Consider the following 27,870-nt stretch of genomic DNA (forward strand, 5'->3'; position numbering starts at 1 on the left):
GAACACAGGTTCATCAAGCTGGTCCAGATGATTAATTAATGATATCAGTACTAACACAGGGTAGGCTCTTAATAAGTGTTTATTGTTAAACTGCAGCATACAGAGTACCTCAATACCGTGCCCCTGGGAAACGTGTTTCCAAGAGGAGGTGGGGTGGGGTAGGTAAGGGGATGTAAGACAGTAGAAAATATACACTTGATAAGAAAAAACATATATAATAGCAGTGGGATCATAATTCCTACACAAAATCATCACTGTAATCATAATTCTAAATACTTATCTTCACATTACCATAGATATTTCATTAACCAAGAAGAACTGAGCTAAGTATTATATATTTTTTAATGGTTAACACGATTCAAAGTATTTTTATTAAAAATTGAAATTTGGTTTGGTTGAAGTTCTCACCATAAATATAAAATATCTATCACTATCTTTTCTCACAGTGAATTAGGACCTAAGCTTCCTAAAGGGCTGTACTATCTAATACAATAGGGGTGACAAGTACTTGACAGCCGCCCTCTAAAGCACGGGCTTAATGTAAAAGTGACGACTTTAAGAAACAGCTCTTCCCCTTTATATTTACAACAAAAAGGCTAACATTTTTTTGCAAAGCACTCATTTTATCATAAAATGTAGACAGTTAAGAGACAGGTGGATGCATCAGTATCAAGGAAAAGTGCATATCACAACCTTTTCACTTTTATTAAAGGTTTTGACAATGAGGGCTTCATAAAATGTCACGAAATTCTATTTGCTATCTAACCATCTACTTCGAAGTAGGAGACATACGCTATAGTACAGCAACTGTTTTAATATGGAAAATTATTCTGAATTCTCAATATAAAAACATTTGGCTAAAATATGAAACAACATTGCAACAAAACTGACAGTGCAGGTTAAGTAACTTATAAGATTTCAGAAATGTCTCCTGGGAGAAATGGGAATTTTCCTTTTGCCAGATAAACTCTACACAGTTAAATTTCAGGTGCCATAAACTAGACAAAGCCAGAAAGAAGCATCGGGCACCTTACCAGGAAAGAACAACATGTAACGGGGACATCCTCCATGTCAAATTGACAGCCACGTAATGACAATGACTTATTATATACATATAAGGGAAAGACAATATGCTCTTCAGAAGGGAATGACATTCCAAGATAATTTTTATAAACAAACCTCTTACTGAAGTCTCAGAGAGCTTTTCAGAGAACGATCACAAAACAGGTAGAGATCATTTATACAACTTCAAAGGATTCATTTATGTTACAATACCCTCCTCAAATATAAACACAAATATAAACATGCTTATAAAAGTGAGATCTTCTTAATCAAACATTTTCTTGCCACTACACTCAGCTACTAGCAGCATTTGGATGCAAAGGTTTAACTCGTGCTAATCGGGACAAGCCAAGGCGGAGACTCTGAGTTGGAGACTTCACAGACACTCTTGCCAGTGGGCTACGGCTGCTGCTTCCAGACACCGCTGCAAGAAGACAGATCACCTGATGCTGAGAACGTCAGAAATCTCGTACCAAAGGTCAGTTTATAAAACAGAAGAGGCCAAAAAAAGGAGTTAAGCATTTTTCTGCTATGCAGGTTCTATCAAGTTACATATTAGATCAAAAGAATGGGGAGTACTAAAGAGCAGAAAATATATAGCACTGCATATTTTCAAACATCCTCAGAGGCCAAGGTAATGACACCGAAACTTTAAATGTGAGAGCTAAATAGGAAAGTTAGGAGCAAAGAACACTGATTGTAAAGACATAAAAAAATGAATGGAATTATAATTTCTAAAGTAGTAGCAAAATCTAACGCATTTTTACAAAATTCTACAACTTTTACAAGTACTCCTTACAGAATCTATTTTTTCAAATATCACACAAGTTTAAATATGACAAATACCATTTTTCTTTATTTATACTAGTTTCATTTATGCTACCACTCTAATGGAGCAATCATTTCCAACGAGTATTAAATTTCAGAATTTATCCACATGTATGTTCGTAGCTGATCATGATTTTAGCCGTAATAAGTACAAGTGTGTGTACTTTTTTCATACAAAGGTTTTATGAACATTTCCATGTTTCCAGCCATCTGACTTATCATACTTAGTTGCACATATGTGCCACATATTGATCAAATTCCTACAACAAACTTCTGGGTTGTTTCCAATTTTTCACCACTTTTCTATAAATGGCTATAAAGAAATCACTTACTACTGACCACTTACTACTTTTCCTTCTTTTGAGTTCTTTTTAAGGATAAATTCCCAAGATTAGTTCCTAAGTCAAAAGATCGATTTATTTTTATGGCTCCTGTCAAGCTGTCCTGTAAAGGGATTATAACTTTATAATAAATAATTATACCTGCTACCCCACAACCCAGAGTGCACTGGTTGATACTGCTTTATTATTTTCTAGTTTGAGAGGTATAAAACAATATTTTATTATTTTAATTTACATTTCCTTGATTACCAGTGAGGCTGCAATTCTTTTCATATTGGTTTCTAGTTGTACTTCTTGGGGGCAGTGGTATGTTATGTCCTTGGCTCATTTTCCCATTGGAATCTTGCTGGTCTTCTCACATTCGTATAAGACAGGAGGCTAGCTGGCAACCTGAGGGTCAAATCCTGCTCTCAGATATACTGTTTGGACCACATGGTGTTTTAAAAAGTCCACTTTTAAGAACTAGGAGATTTCACACTAAAATCTGTACTTCTGGCTCCTCTTGAAAAACTCAGACGTGGAAATACGAGGCCCATAATCCTGCATGTTGACAACCAGGTGGAACAGAGCGACGGCGGCTTCCTTCCAGAGGGCACGCGCTCTCGAGGGCAGCAACGCCCGCTCACTCACGCTTCCTCTCCAGGCCCGATTCCCTCACCTCTGTCACCTGCCCGGCCCTTCCCCACAATGAATTTATAAGCACTTTGTGTTTTATGACGTGACTCTTGACCCATCAATCCGTTATTTCTTTTTTATCTTTTTGCTGATGCTACCTTCAAATTTCTACAGTCATTATATCAATACTTTTAAAATTCTTTTGTTGCGGAATCACTAATTATTCTCAGGAGAAATACACTAAGGATTATCCTTGAACTGACAAAGCTTCATTATTTCAATAACTAATCTTCCGGGACTTTCCTGGTGGCTTAGTGGTTAAGAATCTGCCTACCGATGCAGGAGACACGGTTTCGAGCCCTGGTCCAGGAAGATCCCACATGCCGTGGAGCAACCAAGCCCGTGCGCCACAACTGATCCTGAGCTTTAGAGCCCGCGAGCCACAACTACTGAGCCCGCATGCTGCAACTACTGAAGCCTGCGCACCTAGAGCCCACACTCTGCAACAAGAGAAGCCACCACGATGAGAAGCCTGCGCACCGCAACGAAGAGTAGCCCCTGTTCGCCGCAATTAGAGAAAGCCCGCGTGCAGCAACGAAGACCCAACATAGCCCCCCAAATTTTTTTAATAAAATAAAAATAAATTAAAAAAAATAATATGAGGAAGTGCTCATACGTAACATTTACAACTAAGAAAAAACAAATCTACTAGTGGTAATTTTCCAAGCCCCTGCCCTTGAGCAGTAAATAAATATACCATACCTGGTGGGACCCACTTAGGTCTCTTGCTTTCAGCTGGAGGACTTCGTATTTGTAACAGCTTCCTAGTGGCCTCTGAAGAAGGAGAAACCTTTTTCGGTGAGGGCCAAGATTCTGACTTGACAGCAGCAGGAGCAGAATCTACTGAAGTCACTTATTTGAAAAATATACATAAAAAAGGGGTCACAGAGGAAGATAAAGTCTAGCATGTATGTGTGAAAATTATCAACTTACATAAGCTTATAAGAATTAAAGAAGCAGAATCATAAGTTTGAAAAACTCATTAATCAACATTTATTGAGAGTCTAAGAATAGCCATCTTTTATGAGCATTACATGCTAGGAAGTATGGTAAGCATATCATATACATTACCTCTAACCCTTAGAGCAACTCCAATACAGAAGTGACTATCCCTACTGTCAGTTAAGGAAACAGAGGTTAAACAATCTGCCTGTAATTTGAGAGCTAGTAAGTGTCTGAGTCCAGAGTCCACACTTGTAATCATTACACAATAGTGTCTCATCGGAATATGTCAGTGAGACATTTTATTAGGCTCTAGGAATTTACGGTCCAATCACTAGACTCTAGTAGAAAGGGCAGAAAAGTACAGAGATGCGTACAGTGCAACGTGGTGAGAGAGATGACAGACGCTAGAGGTGGTCACGGGGCAGGGAACCTACATCTAGAAGCATCTTGCCGAGGGCAGTGTAAAAGCAGACCACCTAGACGGCTCTGTGGTAACCCAGGTGAGAGGGGACCAGGGCCTGAACTAAGGGGGAGAAAGGAGGGAAGACAGCAGAGTGGATGGCTTTTAGTAATTAGGAGGGGGAGGCATGCTGGAGATGAGGGAATAATCATGATTGGCAAGTTCCTGTCAGGAACACACCATCTGATGGCACCATTTACCCAGAGAATGAACACAGAATGGGAGTGGGTTTGGGTTTTTTGTTTGTTTGTTTTTGATGGAGGGAGGAGAAGCAGAATACAAATTCACTTTCAGATAATGCTTGCTTCGAGATACCTAAGTGGCATCTAACTGCATGTGCATATGAACATTTTCACTATACACTCTTCTTAACGTTAACATCTACATTCTCTAGGTCAGCCCCATCCCACAGACTTTTCTGCCGTGATGGGAACGTTCCGTATTTCGTGTTGTCCAATACGGTAGCCACAAGCCACATACAGTTAGTGAGCACTTGAAATGTGGTGTGCAAAACCAAGGAACTGACTTTTAAATTTTATCTAATTTAAATTAATTTAAATATGATAGAGCTACTTTGGCTAGTGGCTACCATATTGGACACCATAGCTCTTGCAATTTTCTCTATTCAGGGAAAAATTATAACACCTGCCACGTCAGAGATGCTTAGAGGTTATCAGTACATTATTAGTGGGACTAGAAATATAATCCATCTTTCCAAATTCTTAATCTCATTATTTAGCTGTTAAACTTTACTTCTAATATTACATAGGAAATTTTCTCAGGAAGCAACTTGCTCCAGGGTATATGGAAGACTTTAAGCAGCAAACTCCAACGTGGAAACTGAAATTTTATCTTTAGTTTTTAGAATGTTTTAGTGAGAAAGCATAAACAAACATCTGAAGAAAATATGAAATATATTCATGTTACGTTTTTTTCCTATTGTCAATGACTTTTTCCTATCAGTTTGTGGTAGGCAGTCCCTTAAAGAGACCTGTCTCCTAATTCCCAGAATGTGTGCACATGTTACCTTACACAGCAAAGGGACTTAGCAGCTGTGACTAAATTAAGGATCTGGAGATGGGGAGATTATCCTGAATTATCCGATGGCCCCAGTGTACTCACAAGGGTGCTTATAAGTGAAAGTGAGAAGTAGGAGAATGAGAGTTATGTGATGGCTCTGAAGGGATAAGTGGACCACCTGTCAGAGAGCAGGTGGCCTCTAGAAGCTAGAAAAGGCAGCAAAGGGGGTTCTTCTCCCCTTGAACTTCCACAGAGGAACAGAGCTCTGCCAGCAGCTTGATTTTAGCTGAGTGAGGAAAATTTTGAAACTATGACCTGCAGAACAGTAAAGTAATAAATCTGTGTTGATTTAAGCCACTAAATTTGCGATAAATTTTTACAGCAGCAATTGGAAACTAATACACAGCTTTATCTCTAAAAACCCCTACATTTAAAATCTAATTTCTGGAAACCAGATGAATTTGCCAATTGCAAACAAAAAAAAACAAAAAACAGAAAACACACCAATTAAAACCTGGCTAATTGAGAATACAGTGGTGGGAGGAATACGACTCAATCAGTTCTCATTTCTTAGTAAGTACTCAGCACCAGTACTCAGCACCATGCTACTTAAGGTGAGAGCAATGCCCACCCTTAATGAATGGGGTCTGAATAATGGAAAGTTTAGTTTCTAACAGTACATATATTAAACAACCAAGACATAAAAATATCTATCAATAAGTAAAACAAAGCAGGTTAAAGGAAGTTATATTTTACAATAATCTATTGTATGTTATGAACTCAAAAATATCCTAACTTCTTTTACACAAGAAACAAATATTCCACATTCAAGTCGTCACAAATTCCAAAAGTTTTATTGTGAAACTGGTTTCTCCTAACTGAATTCATTCTGAAGAAACCACAGGGCCCTAAACACATGACAAAAGCGGTCTCAACTCAAAGACTGAGTCACGTGCAACAGCAGAAAATGAGAATCACGCCAATTTCCCCGTTTAATCGTGTGGAGAAAATGTGGTCTAATGGACAGATTTACACTCTGAATGGACAAGCCTGGGTGCAAATTCTAGCCCCTCGCTTATCAGGTATAAGAATTCCAACAAACGGTTTAACCTCTCGGAGCCTCAGTTTTGTCGCTGTGAAATGCAGGTGACAGGAGCCACTCAGAGGGAGGCCCAGCTTGAAGGGAGACAAACAGTCCGTGCTGGGGGGGGTGGGGTCAGTGCCCCTATCTGCCCTTCTGCCTTGCCCACCCCAGCCTGCTCTCTTCCACGGACCTTAACAAGAAACGAACGCTGGCAAAAGGTTAAGGAGACTAAAGGCAAAGGTGAGAGAAGCACGGTAAGCAAGCAAGCAAGCATATTCAGTATGAAGTGACGTATGGGGGACCGCTCTTACCCACATCATCCCGTTTGGATTTGGCTTTCTTCTCTTTCTTTTCAACTGGAGATTTCCCTTTCACTTCTTTCTTTTTAATTTCTTTAACTTTACTTTTTCTCACAGTGAAACTTTCATCGTCTTCACTCTCACTAAAATCAGAATCGTCCTCAGAATCCTCACCTGAAACAGAAGATCACATACCTCATCTCTAAAAAGTTCTAAAAAGTGAGGCTTCTGGGACTTCCCTGGAGGTCCAGTGGTTAGGACTCCACGCTTCCACTGCAGGGAGTTCAATCCCTGGTTGGGGAACTAAGATCTAAGATCCCGTATGGCTCTTGGCGTGGCAAAAAAAAAAAAAAAAAAAAAAAAAAAGGGTGAGGCTTCTAGTGCCTCAACTTCATCTTCTGCACCAGATTCTTGTGCGCCTTTGTGCTATGCTGTTTCCAGGGGCAAAACAATGCATGGTGCCTGGGTCTGGATCCTGGCCCCTCCACTGACACGTCGTGTGACCTGAGACAGGTCCCTAACTTCAACGTGCCTCAGTTTCCTATGTATAAAATAGGGAGAACCCTAAAACCTGCATCACAGGGTTGTTGTGCAGATTAAGTGAGTTAATATAGGGAAAGAATAACATCTGGCATATAGCGAACAGAAGAGCATTGCTTGCTATTGCTATTATCATTAATTTCCCATCAGTAATCTTTACTTCTGATTTTACCAGTTTAACTCAGAACTTTTGAGAAGAACGGCTGGGTATAACATTAGCTGCTCTTCCAAAACGATAACCTTGATGGTAATAATAACCGTATGCCTTTCCTTAATCACACCAACTTCAACATGCCGGAACAGAAACCCACTGGGAATTGAGAAGAGACTGACCGTACCATAACCATCTTAACTGACAATCCTGTGTATGATTTCACCTGGGACACACCTCTGATTTCCCACAAACTCCTTTCTATTCTGCATGGGATGATACAAGCCAGTGATGGAATGTGTTAAGTAGCTACAGCTTCTGGAAAAAAGCATAGAGAATACTCGAGAGTTAAGCAATGATTCTTCTATCTTTCGGGGGAAGAGAGGATCAGAAAATCATGTCCTGTAAATACTAAACTCTGAAAATTAAGTGTAAATAAGGATTAGCCCTATATTCATAAAAAACCTTTTTACACTTTTTTATACATTATTACAAATGCAGTACATGCTTACTGTAGAAGATGCCGACCATACCAAAAAAGTATTAAGGAAGAAGAAAGCCCACTCCCTCATCTCCTCACTCAGAGATAAACACTGTCATACCCACCATATATAATATCTACCTATCTATATGGAATAATATATTTTATGTAAAAAATATATATATGTATGAAAATTTTCAAACATACACAACAGTGGATAATAATAAACTACCACCCAGATTCAACAATCATCAATATTTTGCAACATTTGCTTCATCTATCTATCTTCTCTTCCGTTTCCTTCTCAGAGTATATAAAAATAAACCCAAGACACTGCATTATTACATTTCCACATACTTCAGAATGCATCTCTAAAAAACACGGACTTATAAAAAACACATCATTATCATATCTAACGATATCAACAACAGTTTCTTGGAATCATCTTCTATCCAGCCCATATTAATCACTTTTAATATAGAGCAATATCCCATCCCTTTTCCTCCCATGCCTTTGACATGTTGAAGCAACGAGGTCAGTTGTCCTATGGAATGTCCTACATTCTGGATTGGTCTGTTTTCTTCCTCATGGTATCATTTAACTTACTCTTGCATTTCCTGTGAGCTGGAATTTTCTCAAGGCTCAATTAGAATCAAGCTCACATTATTATTATTATTACTTTTTTGGGCAAGAATACACATCATAGGTGATGCTCTGTTCTCCATATTATGTCAGTCATATCAGAAAGCACAGAATGTATGGCTGTCCCACTCCTGGCTGGTTCAGCTGATGCCAGCCTGAATTCTCCATTGTAAAGATCCTCGTCAGCCTTCTATTGATGATCTTTGCCTAAATCAACAATGTCATTACAATCTTCAAATTGTGACGTCCTTATTCTATCATTCTTCCCACACAAATAAAATTTTAAAAACAGATAATCAACCCATGTATTCACATAATAGTTACCGTGTTATACAGAATTCACCATATAAGGCCAGCAGATCACATGAAGGCCACTATAAATAGTACCTTGCAAAATCAAATAATTATTTCTGGATTCCCAAGAGGATCTAGGTTCAGGGAGGGCAAGCAGTGGAGAAGTTTCTCCAAAATTTCAGACTATAGTATCTAGGAGGATACAGCTTCCTATAACCCCAACAGTTACGGTATCTCATGTGTTCTTTTCTTGGCTTGAGAGGATAAACTGTAGGAGCGGGCTATAATGCTATTTAAATAAACTGGAGGTGGGGAAACGGAGCTCCCAGAATCCCAAGTCATTAGCATCTCATACTGGGAAATCTGGAAGGCCCAGACACTCAGGTTATAGATTTGGGGTATCTTTAGATGTCCTTAAGAAAAGCCTTGATTCTCTCCATTTTCACTTTTCTTTTCCCACTGAAGGTCACAGAAGTTCCTTTCTCTTCTCATCTAGGGTGAGCCAGTGCAGGAGGAAAACTCTGAAATGTCACTTAAAGAAGGGACCCTGTCCCAGATAACTCAGGTTGTCTGAAATGAATCCAGCAGCACATTCAAGTATAATAAACAACCAGCTCTGGGGGGATGGGAGAGTGAGTCATTCTTGGCTCAGGGCAGATGGAAATAAACTGGTAGTACTGCTCCTTGAAGGACACTGAGTGTATCGGGGAACATGTCTGTCCTTCCATTTAAGGTAAAGCAGGCTTGAGACCCTTCACGATCTGGCACCAGGCAGCCTCTCCAACCTCCATCACATTCTGCCTTCCCTGCAAACCTCACTGAACTCTGTGTGTGTGTGTGTTTCTACGTCTTTTTCTTTTGTTTCTTCCAGTTTTATTGAGATATAACTGACATGCAGCACTGTGTAAGTTTAAGGTGTATAACATAACGATGTGACTTACGCTCATCATGAAGTGACCATCACAAGAAGTTTGGTGAACCTCCATCATCTCGCAGACACAAGATTAAAGAAATCGAAAAAAATGTTTTTCTTGTGATGAGAACTCTTAGGATTTACTCTCTTAACTTTCATATGAAACACAGAGCTGTGCTCATCATCTTCATCCTGTTGTACGTTATATCCCTAGTGCTTATTTATCTTATAGCTGCACGTGTGTACTTACTGACTGCCTCCATCCCATTCCCCCTCCCCCAACACCTGCCTCTGGTAACCACAACCCTGATCTCTTTTTCCATGAGTTTGTCTGTGAAGTATAATTGACCTACAACACTGTGTTAGCTCCTGGTACACAACACAGTGATTCGCTATTTCTATACATTTCACAATGATCACCGCAATAAGCTAGTTACCATCTGTCACTACACAAAGATATTACATAATTATTGAGTATAGTCCCCACACTGTACCTTCCATGACTCATTTAATTTGCAACTGGAAGTCTGTCCCTCTTAATCTCCCTCAACTATTTCTTTCCTCTCCCCACCCTCCTCCCCTCAGGCAAACCACCTGTTTGTTCTCTGTATCTGTAACTGTTTCTGTTTTGTTGTTTGATCATTGGTTTTGTTTTTTAGATTCCACATATAAGTGAAATCATACAGTTTTTGTCTTTCTCTGTCTGACTTATTTCACTTAGCACAATGCCCTCTAGGTCCACCCATGTTGCTGCAAATGGCATGTTTTCTATGGCTGAGTAATAGTCACTGTGTGTGTGTGTGTGTGGACATACACATATACCACATCCTCTTTATCCCTTCATCTACTGACGGGCACTTAGGTTGCTTTCGCATCTTGGCTACTGTGAATAATGCTGCAGTGCACATGCGGGTGCAGATATCTTTTCTAATTAATGCTTTTGTTTTCTTTGGATAAATACTCAGGAGTGGAACTGCTGGATCCTGAGGTGGTCCTAGTTTTAGCTTTTTGAGGAAACTCCAGCGCCGCTGAGCTCTTGTATGTGCACTTGCCTGTTCTCCTGTTTATGCCCTTTTATCAGTCAGAAGTGCTATTTCACCCCTAAATGCTACTCATTTTTCAAGGCACGGCTTAAAGGTCACCTCCAGATAAAGCTTTTCCCCCAAATGCCATAGCTGAATTGAACTGTCCTGTGTATTCCTCAAGTTTGCAGACACCAAACGTTTAGCAGTGCTTTGCATACATTCATGGTCTCCAAGAACTTTCTACTGACTCTCCATAGGGTTAATTTTGAGTTAGGACATAACCTACCAGTTGCAAAGTCTGGTTCGGAGTCATCGGCACCGTCGCCGTCACTGTTTTCCAAAAGAATCTTCCTCTGCTGGACCACGGCTTGGGAAGCCGCTTTTCTTCTCCGCTGAGAACCCTGGGAATCATCCTCCTCCGTGATCTTATCCAGATCTTCAGGATAAAAAAAAATCAACGAAACTTTTTGTGCCAGGTAACATTTAAAGAACTGTGGAGTAGACTTCTATTATACCTGCTCTTTTTATTTGCCCAGCTTTGTCCTTCCTGTGTTTCTAGTAACAGACCACACAGCCCAATCTGGGTCAATCATAATACATCAGTCTCCTGGCAACAGTCTGAGTTAAGCAAAAGTCCAAGGCCCACACTGGAAGAGTCTTTCCCCAAGAATTTTCAAAATGGAGCTGGGAAGATAGAGCCCCTTTCTTCAGTGTTCAACTGATGTCAACTAGAAGCTATGGGTAGTCGTGACCCTCCACCGGGGAAGAAACTGGGTCTGCAGTTAAAAGAGAGGAAAACTAAAACAGAAAGAAACAAAGGAGAAGGGGTGAAGAGAACCTTCACAAATGTGAAGACCTTGGTTCTAGTTACAGTTTCAGGAATTTAAATAAGAGTTAGAAAATGTCGATGGAAAAAATATTATTAATATCAAAAACTTACCTAAATAATCACTGGCTACACTGCAGTTGGAGATATGAGGAGGCTTACTCATTGCTTCTGTTTCACTATTGCCATGTTTGTCAATGTCTAAATATAAGGAAGAAAGCACCCTAATCAACTAATGTCTAGAAATAGGAAGATAAGTGCTAAAATCTAATACCATTTAGATACAGATAAATGATCCAGACCAGGGGTCCCCAGCCCCTGGGCTGTGGACTGGTGCCGGTCCGCAGCCTGTTAGGAACTGGGCCACACAGCAGGAGGGGAGCGGCGAGTGAGCGAAGCTGCATCTGTATTTACAGCCGCTCCCTATCCCTGCCCACCGCTCGCATTACCGCCTGAACCATTCTCCCCCTCCCCACCGTGGAAAAACTGTTTTCCACAAAACCGGTCCCTGGCACCAAAAAGGTCGGGGACCGCTGATCCAGGCTCAAACTAGCACAGTGACTTTACTTGGCAAGGCTAACATATGGTTAGGAAGTTTTGGCTCTGAAATCACACAAACTTTAATCAGACTTAAGTTCAAATTCAGGCTCTTAAATCGGCAATATACCAGGGGAAAGTTGCTTATCCTCTACAAGACTTAATTTCCTCATCTATAATGTGGAGATAAAAACAGTCTGGGGGGGGCTTCCCTGGTGGCGCAGTGGTTGAGAGTCCACCTGCCGATGCAGGCGACACGGGTTCGTGCCCCAGTCCAGGAGGATCCCACATGCCGCCGAGTGGCTGGGCCCGTGAGCCATGGCCGCTGGGCCTGCGCAGCCGGAGCCTGTGCTCCGCAACGGAAGAGGCCACAACAGTGAGAGGCGTCCCGCGTCCCGCAAAACAAACAAACAAACAAACAAACAAACAAACAAAACAGTCTGGGGGGCTTCCCTGGTGGTGCAGTAGTTGAGAATCCGCCTGCCAATGCAGGGGACACGGGTTTGAGCCCTGGTCCGGGAAGATCCCACATGCCGCGGAGCAACGAAGCCCGTGTGCCACGACTACTGAGCCTGCGCTCTAGAGTCCACGAGCCACAACTACTGAGCCCGTGTGCCACAAATGCTGAAGCCTGTATGCCTAAAGCCCATGCTCCGCAACGAGAGAAGCCACCGCAGTGAGAAGCCCGTGCACCGCAAGGAAGAGCAGCCCCTGCTCGCCGAAACTAGAGAAAGCCCATGCACAGCAACGAAGACCCGACGCAGCCAAAAAAACCCAAAAACCAAAAAAAAAAAACAGTGTGGGGATTAAATGAGGCTATTGTGGGGAATTAAATATTGACTTATTGTGGAAATTGCTTATTGTGGTGCCCAGCACAAAGGAAACAGTGGACAAACATTAACTATCATTTCTGTGTAGGCAGATCCACGCTTTTACTAATGTAAAGCCTCTTCAATCATTATCACAACTTTAAAATGATCTAGAGTATTTTAAGAGAACTTTAAGTCATGATGATTGGTATTATTACTCTTGGAGAAGTGGTACTTCCAAGGAAACCCTGCTATACGATGTCACGATCTTTTACAGGAAAGAGATTTTCATTTTCTCAGTTTTAGATACATGACAATTCTCTTTTTCAGTTTCTTTGACGCCTGATTACTAAAAGGGCCCCCTAATCAACACTATCTCACTTATTTTCAAACAGGAGGCACTACTGACTTAAACATCTATACCCCTAAATAAGCAAATGGGCTAAAAATATCCTCCAAGATAAAAGAAGTTAGGCCAAAGCAGTTTAATCCAAAAAGCAACTGAGCAATTTTAATGTCTTTTCCAGGAATAATGATTTCTGCTTCTCCAGAATATCAATATTGCCATCTGCTGACCAATTGCCAGAAAAATCCACAGATAAAGCCAGCAGTCATAAATCTATCAAGTCTACTGAGCTTGCTAACCAAATTAGTACCTTTAGCCTCTGTAAAAAATAAAAATTACCACCATTAGATTATGTTTAACTAATCTGAATTTGGAGAGAAAGAAGGTGGATTGTTCAGATGTATAGGTCAATTTATTTGATCATGAAATTAAATTTTCACTGCATATAAAGATGAACTTTGGACATGCAGGGTCATAGTCCACGTCCTCCAGTTGAATCTGAGTGTTAGGCAGAGAGGTATTTATGTGTGGATGAGATTTATGCAACTGAATAAACAACTGAATCCAACGGCACCCTCTGCAAATTGTTCCTTTTTTAGTCCAAAGTTTTAAAACTACATTCTTCCCTCTGCAAAGGCTCATCCAACGAAATGATTACAAAAGCAATAAGAAGGCTTTAAAGATAATTATCCAAAATAAAGTTACTTTTATCTTGAGACTCCTCCACATCAATGGTGACGGCTGGAAGTTCCTTCACTGATAAAGCCAGTGCGACTTCTAGGTCTCTCTGGTAGAGCTTATCGTCTAAAGGCATTCTAAAATAGACACACAAATAATAATGAGTTTGTAAACTATCAATCTCAACTAAAATCTGAGATTTTCCTCAGTGACTAAGAGTCTCTTTCCAACCTCAGAAAGATGTTCTTCAAAAATAATCATGATCATAATTGCTCCTTAACGTTAAGCCTCCCGAAATGTTAAGTGTCATGTTGGACCCAGCAGAACAGATTTGAAATAGGAGCATCACGTGACAATGTCCATTTCATTGTGATGTCTCTTCCTCACCACCAGCTCCGTCCAGGTGGGAAGCACCTGCCCAGCTGAGAATGGACGTGGCTCAAACATCACTTCCACTTAGAAATGTTCCTTGACCTCACCCACACCTCTTTAGACAGCTGTTACAGCTCTTTTATTAAATAGAAATTACTTTTTTTTTTACATCTGTTCCGCCCAATCTGGATTTTGACAAATATTTCAGCAAGTACTTACTCTGTGAGGCATTGCACTAGACAGGATATTAAAAGTGCCCTCAAAAAGTCTGCAGTTAACGAGGAGGTAGGAAAACAAGTCCCATAATAATTACCCTATATAAAAAGATTACCACGTCTCCTGTTCAAGGTGGTCAAGAGTGCTATAGTGCTTAAGAGGAAGAGAAAGCAAAGAAAGGTTTAAAAAGGTTTGAAGGTAAGAAAAGGCTATGTAAAGGAGGTAATGCTGAGATACACCTTGAAGGATTTATTTTTTAAAATAACAATTTTATTGAGATATAAGTCGCACAGTACAAAATCCACCCTTTTGAAGCATACAATTCAGCAGCTTTTAGTATATTCAGAGAACTGTGAAAGCATCACCACTATGTAATTTCAGAGCACTTTCATCAGCCCAAAAAGAAACCTCATATCCACTAGCAGTCAGTCCCCATTTCCCCCTCCCTAGCATCTGGCAACCACTAATCTACTTTCTGTTTCTGTGGACTTGTCTATTCCAGACATTTCGTATTACTGGAACCATATAATATGTGGCCTTTTGTGCCAGGCTTCTTTGGCTCCCTACAATGTTTTCAAGGTTCATCCATATTGCACAATATATCAGTACTTCATGTCTCTTTTTTTTTAACATCTTTATTGGAGTATAATTGCTTTACAGTGGTGTGTTAGTTTCTGCTTTATAACAAAGTGAATCAGCTATACATATACATATGTCCCCTTATCTCCTCACTCTTTCGTCTCCCTCCCTCCCACCCTCCCTATCCCACCCCTCTAGGTGGACACAAAGCACCGAGTTGATCTCCCTGTGCTATGCAGCTGCTTCCCACTAGCTAGCTATTTTACATTTGGTAGTATATATGTCCATGCCACTCTCTCACTTCGTCCCAGCTTACCGTTCCCCCTCCCTGTACTTCATTTCTGTTTATTGCTGAATAATATTCCACTGTATGGATATATCACATTTCACTTATCCAGTCATTAGTTGATAAACATTTGGATTACTTCCATTTTTTGGCTATTATGAATAATGCTCCTATAAATATTCATGTACAGGTTTTTGTGTGGGCATAGATTTTTATTTCTCTTGGGTATATACCTAGGCTGGGTCATATAATAACTGTTTATTTCAAGGAACTGCTACTCTGTTGTCCAATGTGGCTGCACCATTTTGTATTCGCAGCAGCAATGTGTGAGGGTTTCCATTTCTCCACATACTCCTCAACACTTTCTATTGTCTGTCCTTATGCTTACAGCCATCCCTCTGGGCGTGACATGTTATCTTATTGTGGTTTTGATTTGTATTTCCCTGATGGCTAGGGACGTTGAGCATCTTTTCATGTGCTATCAGCCATTTGTATATATTCTTTAAAGAAGTGTCTATTCAAGTCCTTTGCCCATTTCTAACTTGGGTCATTATTCTTTTTATTGTTGGACTGTAAGTGTTCCCTATATATTCCAGATACAAGTCCCTAATGGGTTCTATGATTTGCAAATATTTTCTCCCATCCATTGGTTGTTTTGTTAACTGTATTTTAAAGGTAGTATAAGAATCTCAAAAACAAAAAAGAAAAAAGTAAGGAGAAGGACACGGGCTAAGTCTCTCTATGTTAATTAACTTTCCTCACATTTATTGTAGCAGTAAAGCATCACACGTCCTACGTTCCATTTGTCAGTATCCCTCCTCCCCATAGTGCAAGTTTGGGGCCTCTTGGGGCTTCCTTCCCTCATTTTACCCTCTCTCTTGGTACTGACTAATGGAACTCCAGGTGAGGCTAGAAACCACAGGTCCTGCTCACTGCTGGACAAAACTCAGTAAGGTAAAGAGAAAATATTTTTTATCTCTAGAAAAATACATGGTTTAATTTTTTCTTCCAGTTTTACTGAGATATAATTGACATCCAGCACTGTATAAGTTTAAGGTGTACATTACAGTGAGTCACAGTGATCTGACTTACATGCATCACGCAATGATGGCCACAAGAAGTCTAGAGAACATCCATCATCTCATATGTTATAGATACGTGGTTTTAAATCTTATAAAACTGTCCTTACAAATGTAATGTTTAACAAAGTAGTCTTGTAAAACCTGAGGACTTCAGAGACAGGTACTAGGCCTTGTAAATGCAAGTCATACCTTCTAAACTTGGTAATTATGATTGTCTTAATACTTAAATAGATATTTCCTCATACATTTGTGAACTTAAAGAAGTTCGGAAAGTCAGAAGGGGATTAATGGTACATCCCTGTTCTCCTACATGCACTAAATAAAATAAGACCCATGATGCTGCTCAAATTCCAATTTAGACCAAGACTTTGAATTTATCTCTCTTTTACATTAACACACCTAATGTCATATTTACTGTATGTCTTACCTCTCACCTTTTTTTAGGGGTTTTCTCTTGTAGTGGGATGTCTTTTTCCTGGAGATTCTTCAGTTTAGGTTCTGGTTTTTCTAGTTTTAACTCCTTTTGTGTAGTTCTGGATTTTTTATTTAACGGTGCGGTTGCAGGAACAAAATCATCTATTCATGTGTGAATTAAAAATAAAAGAACATATGAAATTGCTTTTCCTTAGGAAGAAATAAATAAAATTACTTTCTTGGTAGCTGAGATTCATTACCATGTGTGTTCAAGTTTTAAAGATGAGCAAATTGGGGCTTCCCTGGTGGCACAGTGGTTGAGAATCCACCTGTCAATGCAGAGGACTCGGGTTTGAGCCCTGGTCCGGGAAGATCCCACATGCCGCGGAGCAACTAAGCCTGTGCACCACGACTACTGAGCCTGCGCTCTAGAGCCCGCATGCCACAACTGCTGAAGCCCGCACGCCTAGAGCCCGTGCTCTGCAACAAGAGAAGCCACCGCAATGAGAAGCCTGCGCACGGCAACGAAGAGTAGTCCTAGCTCGCCGCAACTAGAGAAAGCCCGGTAGCAACGAAGACCCAACGCAGCGAAAAATAAATAAATTAATTAAAAAAAGAAAAAAAGCAAAGACAAGCACATTGTTTGCTTTCCACAGCTTAAAAAATACTGTTGGTATACTGTTTGTCTTTATTCTCCCTCAAGCTTTTCAACTTTGTTTTAGTGGCCTTGATTTTTTAAAATATCAATCTATCAAAAACTAATCCCCCAAAAAGCTGCAAAGGCAACTAAGCTAGTATGTGTAAGTGGCAAAGAAAAGAACAATTAATTAAAAATCTGCAAAACCATTAGAAAAATTATTAAAATTCCCTTACAATTTTATCATATTGACAAGTGGAAGAAAATGATTTTTGGCAAAGGGATGCTCTTTTCCAGCCCATTCTGTTCTCCCAGTCTTCTGCCCTACCAATCCTCAGAAGTGAGGTAGTTCTTCTGTTGACACTCAAGCTAAGACTGCTGCTCTAGCATTCTAACTCATACATGACACATGTATGGATACCTTCATGTGCGTGTAGTCTGAAGCACGCACTTTCCCATTTATTAATAACTGTCATCTCTTTTATGCTTCCCCAGGTAGGAATATAATACTTTGTGACTCGCCCCCCACCCCCATGCCACAGTCTCCAGAATACAACCAGCAATTTATAACAATTTAGTGACAGGTTGATGACAATAATTAAAAAGGTAGAAGTTATACCCTATGCTCTTTTCTCCCAAGTATTAGACACATGTAAGACTGGGCTCAAGGTGAAAAACAAATTCCTTCAAACAGAGGAATTACTAAATATCTGACCTGCAGAAAACTCCAATGGTCTAAGAAAGAAACACAAAACTTACCTTTAAGTATAATGTAATCTAACAATGTTTCTCAAACTTTTTGACCAAAGTTCTCTTAATAGCAGAGACAAGCAAATATATATATATATATATATATATATATATATATATATATATATATATATATATATATATATATATATATATATATATATATATATATATATATACACAATAGGGTAAAGCTCATGCCTGAGCTTTCTTCAATGTCTTGTTTTATTGTACAATTAATGGGGATTTCACATTATATTCTGTAACACATTTGTGTCTCAGAAAGACAGTGTGTTCTTCTTAGAGGAAGGGATAAAAGGGTACAAATCCCACAGTGAGAAACATGGACCTCACAGAGTTTAGATCTAAGAAGCCATTTTACCTTGCCCTATTTGGTTATGATCTATGCCAATAATTCTTGTCAGTATAATTATCAACATAAGTATCCTAAGTGCTTAGAATATTATTTTTCCAGGCCTACCTCATACGCAATTGGTACTAACCATATTTTAGCCATACACACACACACACACACACATACACACACATATCCTATAAATTATGAGGAAATAAATTTCCAAATCTTTAAAGAAGACATAAGAAGCTCTACTTACCATCACTGTCAGAGTCCTCAAACTGGGAGTAATTGACTGGCTTCTTGTGCCTGTAACGAAAACAGAAATTTTCATTTACACAAATGTCAATTTCTCACCTCCATTCTTTAAGGTCATTAATAGTCTTGAGTAAATAAAAATATGTTTGGATTCCCTTAAGAATATATAAATTAAGGCCCTGAACCAAGATGGCAGAGCAGAAGGACATGCTCTCACTCCCTCTTGCGACAACACCAGAATCACAACTAACTGCTGAACCATAATCGACAGGAAGACACTGGAACTCAGCAAAAAAGATACCCCACATCCAAAGACAAAGGAGAAGCCACAATGAGATGGTAGGAGGGGCGCAATCACCATAAAATCAAATCCCATAACTGCTGGGTGGGTGACTCACAAACTGGAGAACAATTATATCACAGAAGTCCACCCACTGGAGTGAAGGTTCTGAGCCCCACGTCAGGCTTCCCAACCTGGGGGTCTACCAATGGGAGGAGGAATTCCCAGAGAATCAGACTTTGAAGGTTAGCGGGATTTGATTGCAGGACTTCAACAGGACTGGGGGAAACAGAGACTCCATTCTTAGAGGGCACACACAAAGTGGTGTGCGCATCAGGACCCAGGGGAAGGAGCAGTGACCCCAGGGGAGACTGAACCAGACCTACCTGCTAGTGTTGGAGGGTCTCCTGCAGAGGCAGGGGGTGGCTGTGTCTCATCGTGAGCACAAGGACACTGGCAGCAGAAGTTCTGGGAAGTACTCCTTGGCGTGGGCCCTCCCAGAGTCCGCCATTAGCCCCAACAAAGAGCCTAGGTAGGCTCCAGTGTTGGGTTGCCTCAGGCCAAACAACCAACAGGGAGGGAACCCAGCCCCACCCATCAGCAGACAAGAGGATTAAAGTTTTATTGAGCTCTACCCACCAGAGCAACAGCCAGCTCTACCCACCACCAGTCCCTCCCATCAGGAAACTTGCACAAGCCTCTTAGATAGCCTCATCCACCAGACAGCAGACAGCAGAAGCAAGAAGAACTACAATCCTGCAGCCTGTGGAGCAAAAACCACATTCACAGAAAGACAGACAAGATGAAAAGGCAGAGGGCTATGTACCAGATGAAGGAACAAGATAAAACCCCCAAAAAACAACTAAATGAAATGGAGATAAGTCACCTTCCAGAAAAAGAATTCAGAATAATGATAGTGAAGATGATCCAGGACCTCAGAAAAAGAATGGAGGCAAAGATCGAGAAGATGCAAGAAACGTTTAACAAAGACCTAGAAGAATTAAAGAACAAACAAACAGAGATGAACAATACAATAACTGAAATGAAAACTACACTAGAAGGAATCAATAGCAGAATAACTGAGGCAGAAAAACGGATAAGTGACCTGGAAGACAGAATGGTGGAATTCACTCCTGTGGAAAAGAATAAAGAAAACAGAATGAAAACAAATGAAGACAGCCTAAGAGACCTCTGGGACAACATTATATGCAACAACATTCGCATTATAGGGGTCCCAGAAGGAGAAGAGAGAGAGAAAGGACCTGAGAAAATATTTGAAGAGATTATAGTCGAAAACTTCCCTAAAATGGGAAAGGAAATAGCCACCCAAGTCCATGAAGCACAGAGAGTCCCATGCAGGATAAACCCAAGGAGACATATAGTTATCAAATTGGCAAAAATTAAAGAAAAATTATTGAAAGCAGCAAGGAAAAAATGACAAATAACATACAAGGGAACTCCCACAAGGTTAACAGCTGATTCCTCAGCAGAAACTCTACTAGCCAGAAGGGAGTGGCATGATATACTTAAAGTGATGAAAGGGAAAAACCTACAACCAAGATTACTCTACCCGGCAAGGATCTCATTCAGATTCGATGGAGAAATCAAAAGCTTTCCAGACAAGCAAAAGCTAAGAGAATTCAGCACCATCAAACCAGCTCTACAACAAGCTGGAGTAGCAATACTCATATCAGATAAAATAGACTTTAAAATAAAGAATGTTACAAGAGATGAGGAAGGACACTACATAATGATCAAGGGATCAATCCAAGAAGATTTAACAATAATAAATATATATGCACCCAACATAGGAGCACCTCAATACATAAGGCAACTGCTAACAGCTATAAAAGAGGAAATCAACAGTAACACAATAATAGTGGGGGACTTTAACACCTCACTTACACCAATGGACAGATCATCCAAAATGAAAATAAATAAGGACACAGAAGCTTTAAATGACACAACAGATCAGATAGACTTAATTGTTATTTATAGGACATTCCATCCAAAAACAGCAGATTACACTTTCTTCTCAAGTGCGCATGGAACATTCTCCAGGATAAATCACATCTTGGGTCACAAATCAAGCCTCAGTAAATTTAAGAAAACTGAAATCATATCAAGCATCTTTTCTGACCATAACGCTATGAGATTAGAAATGAATTACAGTGAAAAAAACGTAAAAAACACAAACACATGGAGGCTAAACAATATGTTACTAAATAACCAAGAGACCACTGAAGAAATCAAAGAGGAAAATAAAAAATACCTAGAGACAAATGACAATGAAAACACGACGATCCAAAACCTATGGGATGCAGCAAAAGCAGTTCTAAGAGGGAAGTTTACAGCTAGACAAGCCTACTTCAAGAAACAAGAAAAATCTCAAATAAACAATCTAACCTTACACCTAAAGGAACTAGAGAAAGAAGAACAAACAAAACCCAAAGTTAGGAGAAGGAAAGAAATCATAAATTTCAGAGCAGAAATAAATGAAATAGAAACAAAGAAAACTATAGCAAAGATCAATAAAACTAAAAGCTGGTTCTTTGAGAAGATAAACAAAATTGATAAACCATTAGCCAGACTCATCACGATAAAGAGGGAGAGGACTCAAAGCAATAAAATTAGAAATGAAAAAGAAGTTACAACAGACACTGCAGAAATACAAAGCATCCTAAGAGACTACTACAAGCAACTCTATGCCAATAAAATGGACAACCTGGAAGAAATGGACAAATTCTTAGAAAGGTATAACCTTCCAAGACTGAACCAGCAAGAAATAGAAAATATGAAGAGACCAATCACAAGTAATGAAATTGAAACTGTAATTAAAAATCTTCCAACAAACAGAAGTCCAGGACCAGATGGCTTCACAGGTGAATTCTATCAAACATTTAGAGAAGAGCTAACACCCATCCTTCTCAAACTCTTCCAAAAAATTCCAGAGGAAGGAACACTCCCAAACTCATTCTATGAGGCCACCATCAGCCTGATACCAAAACCAGACAAAGATATTACAAAAAAAGAAAATGACAGACCAATATCACTGATGAATATAGATGCAAAAATCCTTGACAAAATACTAGCAAACAGAATCCAACACATTAAAAGGATCATACACCATGATCAAGTGGGATTTATCCCAGGGATGCAAGGATTCTTCAATATACACAAATCAATCAATGTGATACACCATATTATCAAATTGAAGAATAAAAACCATATGATCATTGCAATAGATGCAGAAAAAGCTTTTGACAAAATTCAACACCCATTTATGATAAAAACTCTCCAGAAAATGGGCATAGAGGGAACCTACCTCACATAATAAAGGCCATATATGGTAGACCCACAGCAAACATCATTCTCAATGGTGAAATACTGAAAGCATTTCCTCTAACATCAGGAACAAGACAAGGATGTCCACTCTCACCACTATTATTCAACATAGTTTTGCAAGTCCTAGCCACGGCAATCAGAGAAGAAAAAGAAATAAAAGGAATACAAATTGGAAAAGAAGTAAAACTGTCACTGTTTGCAGATGACAAGATACTATACATATTGGAAAAGAAGTAAAACCGTCACTGTTTGCAGATGACATGATATTATTTGCAGATGACATGATATTATACATAGAGAATTTTAAAGATGCCACCAGAAAACTACTAGAGCTAATCAATGAATTTGGTAAAGTTGCAGGATACAAATTTAATGCACAGAAATCTCTTGCATTCCTATACACTAATGATGAAAAATCTGAAAGAGAAATTAAGGAAACACTCCCATTTACCATTGCAACAAAAAGAATAAAATACCTAGGAATAAACCTACCTAGGGAGACAAAAGACCTGTATGCAGAAAACTATAAGACACTGATGAAAGAAATTAAAGATGATGCCAGCAGATGGAGAGATATACCATGTTCTTGGATTGGAAGAAACAATATTGTGAAAATGACTATACTACCCAAAGCAATCTACAGATTCAATGCAATCCCTATAAAATTACCAATGGCATTTTTTACGGAACTAGAACAAAATATCTTAAAATCTGTATGGAGACACAAAAGACCCTGAATAGCCAAAGCAGTCTTGAGGGAAAAAAATGGAGCTGGAGGAATCAGACTCCCTGACTTCAGACTATACTACAAAGCTACAGTAATAAAGACAATATGGAACTGGCACAAAAACAGAAACACAAATCAATGGAACAAGATAGAAAGCCCAGAGATAAACCCATGCACCTATGATCAACTAATCTATGACAATGGATATACAATGGAGAAAAGACAGTCTCTTCAATAAGTGGTGCTGGGAAAACTGGACAGCTACATGTAAAAGAATGAAATTGGAACACTCCCTAACACCATACACAAAAATGAACTCAAAATGGATTAGAGACCTAAATGTAAGACCAGACACTATAAAACTCTTAGACATAAATCACAGCAAGATCTTTTTTGATCCACCTCCTTGAGTAATGGAAATAAAAACAAAAATAAACAAATGGGATCTAATGAAACTTCAAAGCTTTTGCACAGCAAAGGAAACCATAAACAAGACGAAAAGACAACCCTCAGAATGGGAGAAAATATTTGCAAACGAATCAACGGACAAAGGATTAATCTCCAAAACATATATACAGCTCATGCAGCTCAATAATAAAAAGCAAACAACCCAATCCAGAAATGGGCAGAAGACCTACATAGACATTTCTCCAAAGAAGACATACAGATGGCCAAGAGGCACATGAAAAGCTGCTCAATATCACTAATTATTAGAGAAATACAAATCAAAACTACAATGAGGTGTCACCTCACACCAGTTAGAATGAGCATCATCAGAAAATCTACAAACAACAAATGCTGGAGAGGCTGTGGAGAAAAGGGAACCCTCCTGCACTGTTGGTGGGAATGTAAATTAATACAGCCATTATGGAGAACAGTATGTAAGTTCCTCAAAAACTAAAAATAGAATTACCATATGATCCAGCAATCCCAATACTGGGCATATACCCAGAGTAAACCATAATTCAAAAAGACACATGCACCCCAGTGTTCATTGCAACACTATAGCAAGGTCATGGAAGCAACCTAAATGCCCATCGACAGACAAATGGATAAAGAAGTTGTGGTACATATATACAATGGAATATTACTCAGCCATAAAAAGGAATGAAATTGGGTCATTTGTTGAGACGTGGATGGATCTAGAGACTGTCATATAGAGTGAAGTAAGTCAGAAAGAGAAAAACAAATATTGTATATTAATGCATATATGTGGGACCTAGAAAAATGGTACAGATGAACTGGTTTGCAGGGAAGAAATAGAGACACAGACGTAGAGAACAAACATATGGACACCAAGGGGGGGAAAGTGGCGGGGGGTTGGGGGTGGGATGAATTGGGAGATTAGGATTCACATGTATACATTGATGTGTATAAAATGCATAACTAATAAGAACTTGTTGTATAAAAAAATAAATAAAATTAAATTTAAAAATTAAAAAAGATGTAGGGAAATGAGCATTAAAAAAAGAAGAATATATAAATTAAAACATGATTTACATTTTACAGCAAGGATTTAGCATTAGCTGAAAAAAGGTATAACTATACTGGATATATCTGATAAGGAAGAAAGTTAATTTAGATAACACATAAAGTAAGAATAATCAATATAATTAACACTCAAAGTTTATACAGTGTTTAATTGCTGTTGGGCATTTAGAAGTTCCTACTATATGTATTCTTTTGTTTTATACATGCATTCTGTCTTCCCTATTAGATTATAAACTTCTTGACACTGAAAGCCATTTTCTTTTATCTCCCACAATATTAAATAATGCTCATTATGCAATGGACATTTAAAACATGGTGAGTGTCTTTGTACTTGACACCTGAAAAAGAACTAATTTAGAGGGCAATATACACTATATTACACTACTTTAGAGGGCGGTAGAAGAAAGTGATATTCAAAGTGAATAAAATAATTTCCTTCCTCCTTCCCCTGCACTAAATGAAACTCTAGTTTTCATTTTTATCTTCTGCCAAGTACCCAAGTGTGAATAACCCAGTTTGTCAGTCAGTTGTTCTTTCAAGTGAAAATGGTGTTCTATGAAAAAGAGGCTCACAACTCAAACAACCTCACAAGTTGTTTTTCTTAAGACAACCATCATAGATGTGAGTGCTTTATGCATCCTTCTCATCATCGCCTCACACAGGATATTAAAGCCAAGCATATTCTTGTTAAAAATAGAGTTGCCATATGATCCAGCAATCCCACTCCTGGGCATATACCTGGAGAAAACTCTAATTCGAAAAGATACATGCACCCCGATGTCCATAGCAGCACTATTTACAATAGCCAAGGCATGGAAGCAACCTAAATGTCCACCGACAGATGAATGCATGAAGAAGTGTGGTATACATATACAATGGAATATTACTCAGCCATCAACAAGAATGAAATAATGACATTTGCAGCAACATGGCTGGACCTAGAGATTATGATACTAAGTGAAGTAAGTCAGAAAAAGAAAGACAAAAACCATATGATATCACTTATATGTGAACTCTAAAATATGATACAAATGAACTTATTTACAAAACAGAAACAGACTCAGACATAGAAAACAAACATGGTTACCAAAGGGGAAAGGGGACGGGGAGGGATAAATTAGAAGTTTGGGATTAGCAGGTGCAAACTACTATAAATAAAATAGATAAGGACCTACTGTATAGCACAGGGAGCTATATTCAACATCCTGTAGTAGACCAGAATGGAAAAGAATATGAAAAAGTAGATATATATATATATATGTATGTATGTATATATAAAATTGAATCACTTTGCTGTACACCAGAAACACATTATAAATAATTATACTTCAATAGAATTTTTTTTTAAATTAAAATTAAAGTAGGGCTTTCCTCCTTCTCACTCTCTCTCACATTGCCATGTTCATTTTCCGTCTCCTAACTTCATCCCTTGACTAGACTGCAACCTCCAGCACCTAGTAAATATATGTATCTAGTAAATATATACCACCAGCACAAAAGTAAATATATTCAAAACTCTACTAAATGAACGGCTGACCCTAGGCCTCCATGGTGCTCAACTGAGATTAACTGGAGGAATAGTTTCAAACAGTACATTTAATGGAAAACACTGAGGATCTGGCGCCAGCTGGCTTAGGTTTGCGTGTTATCCTGTAACTTACTAGCTGTGTGACTCAGCTAAACTGGCTTTCGTGCCCAGAATTTTAAATTGATAAAATAGGGAGACCCAAACTTTCTATCTCCAAGAAGTATAGGGACGAACAAATGAAATAACACGTAAGCAGGAGCTTGGTGAAATGCAAAGCGCTGTAACCAGGCCTTATTTGAACGGGGTGGGTAAAAAAAAACGGCAGTAACTGTCAAAGGAGCCAAGAGAAGGAAACAGCTTGGATGCTAGGACCTTTCCGAGGAGCGGCAGCTCTCACTGGAGTCTAGAGCGTTTAGCTGTCGGTCCCACCATCGCTACCCTGGTCCTCGGGCCCTTCCCTCCATCCCATGCAGGTGACGCGGCCTACAGCGTCCTCCTGCCTTTCCTCCCCATCCGCGCCGGATGCCATAAACTACTCACCTCGCAGGCCGCACCATGGTCCCCTCCAAGGCTGGAAACCTGCAGCTCGCAGGCTCCTGTAGGCAGCGGCGGCGGCCGTTCCAATTCCCGCGCAAAACCAGACTTGAAGCTCTCCGTCCCGCCGCCAGTCCTCCAATCCTCTCCCGCCATCCCCGCGGGCGCGCACGCGCTCTGAGAAGCGCGCGTTAGTTCCCGCCCCCCCCAAGCACCGCCCTTCCGCATCCGGTCTGCCAGAGCCGAGCTGGTGCTTCGCCGCTGCACTTTCGTCACGACGGTGAACTCTGCGCCGTCTCTGAAATGGACAATAACAGTAGAAATACATCTTCTTACACTTTTTAAATGATTCAACTAGGTATTATGGAACAAGGGGACACTTAGACCGAGGAATTTTCCACGGGGTGCCGGGAAAGAGGAAAAGATGCGGACGAATCTGCCGGAGCTGATCTTCCGGCAGTAAAAACAAGGCGGCGGTCAGCTGACGGTTCCTGCACCGGGGCTGGTTGACAGCGCCGGGTGTGCTGACAGCAGGAGACTCGGAACGAGGGGAGGTGAGCCCGCGACCGGAGGGAGGAAGCCCCCTCAGACCGAAACCCTCTAACTGGGGGCTGATCCCTTCACTCGGCCGTGGCTTCTCGGCTCTATGTCTGCCCTCCCTTCCCTGACTCATTTAAGCCTCAGAACCTCCACTCGACTGGAGCTGCATGAGTTCGGTTCAGCTCTCCTCCTCGCATCCCATAATTGTACGGAAACCTTGCTTGATTTCAGCCCTGCTGTTAATAACAGATCGCGGAGAGAGAGCTAAAGTATCAATTTGTTGAAACACAATACGGCTAAAGGTTGAACCAACTGAAACCAGAGCTAATGGTTTTTGTTTGCCGAAAATTATGACTCGAGACAAGATGAGACCATGAGCCCCTATTTCCGTAATTTTCAGTTCCCTGCAAAATGTTTTTTTACTGCCTTTGCCTGCATCATGTGTGCTCATTTAGCAGCCTTTGATTTTTTTAACTGATAGAGCTTCCTGTTATTCTTTATTATTTTTACCAGCTTCCAT

At 39.8% G+C, this 27,870-nt stretch overlaps 1 protein-coding gene across 1 annotated transcript in view; it reads right to left on the reverse strand.

Moving 5' to 3' along the window:
- LOC307060744 (RAD51-associated protein 1-like) overlaps positions 1–26,937 on the reverse strand; it is a gene marked incomplete at its 3' end in the record, with an annotated part of 39,443 nt that extends 12,506 nt beyond the window's left edge. Inside the window, 8 exon segments of the mRNA XM_079715455.1 lie at positions 3,609–3,680; positions 6,727–6,888; positions 11,047–11,196; positions 11,701–11,787; positions 13,984–14,093; positions 16,926–17,067; positions 18,907–18,956; positions 26,817–26,937. Coding sequence (XP_079571581.1) covers positions 3,609–3,680; positions 6,727–6,888; positions 11,047–11,196; positions 11,701–11,787; positions 13,984–14,093; positions 16,926–17,067; positions 18,907–18,956; positions 26,817–26,833 — 790 coding nt within the window. The 5' untranslated portion in view covers positions 26,834–26,937.
- Between the last annotated feature and the right edge of the window lie 933 nt (positions 26,938–27,870).

Source organism: Hyperoodon ampullatus, assembly GCF_949752795.1.
Source record: "Hyperoodon ampullatus genome assembly, chromosome: 11".
Lineage (NCBI taxonomy): Eukaryota > Metazoa > Chordata > Mammalia > Artiodactyla > Ziphiidae > Hyperoodon > Hyperoodon ampullatus.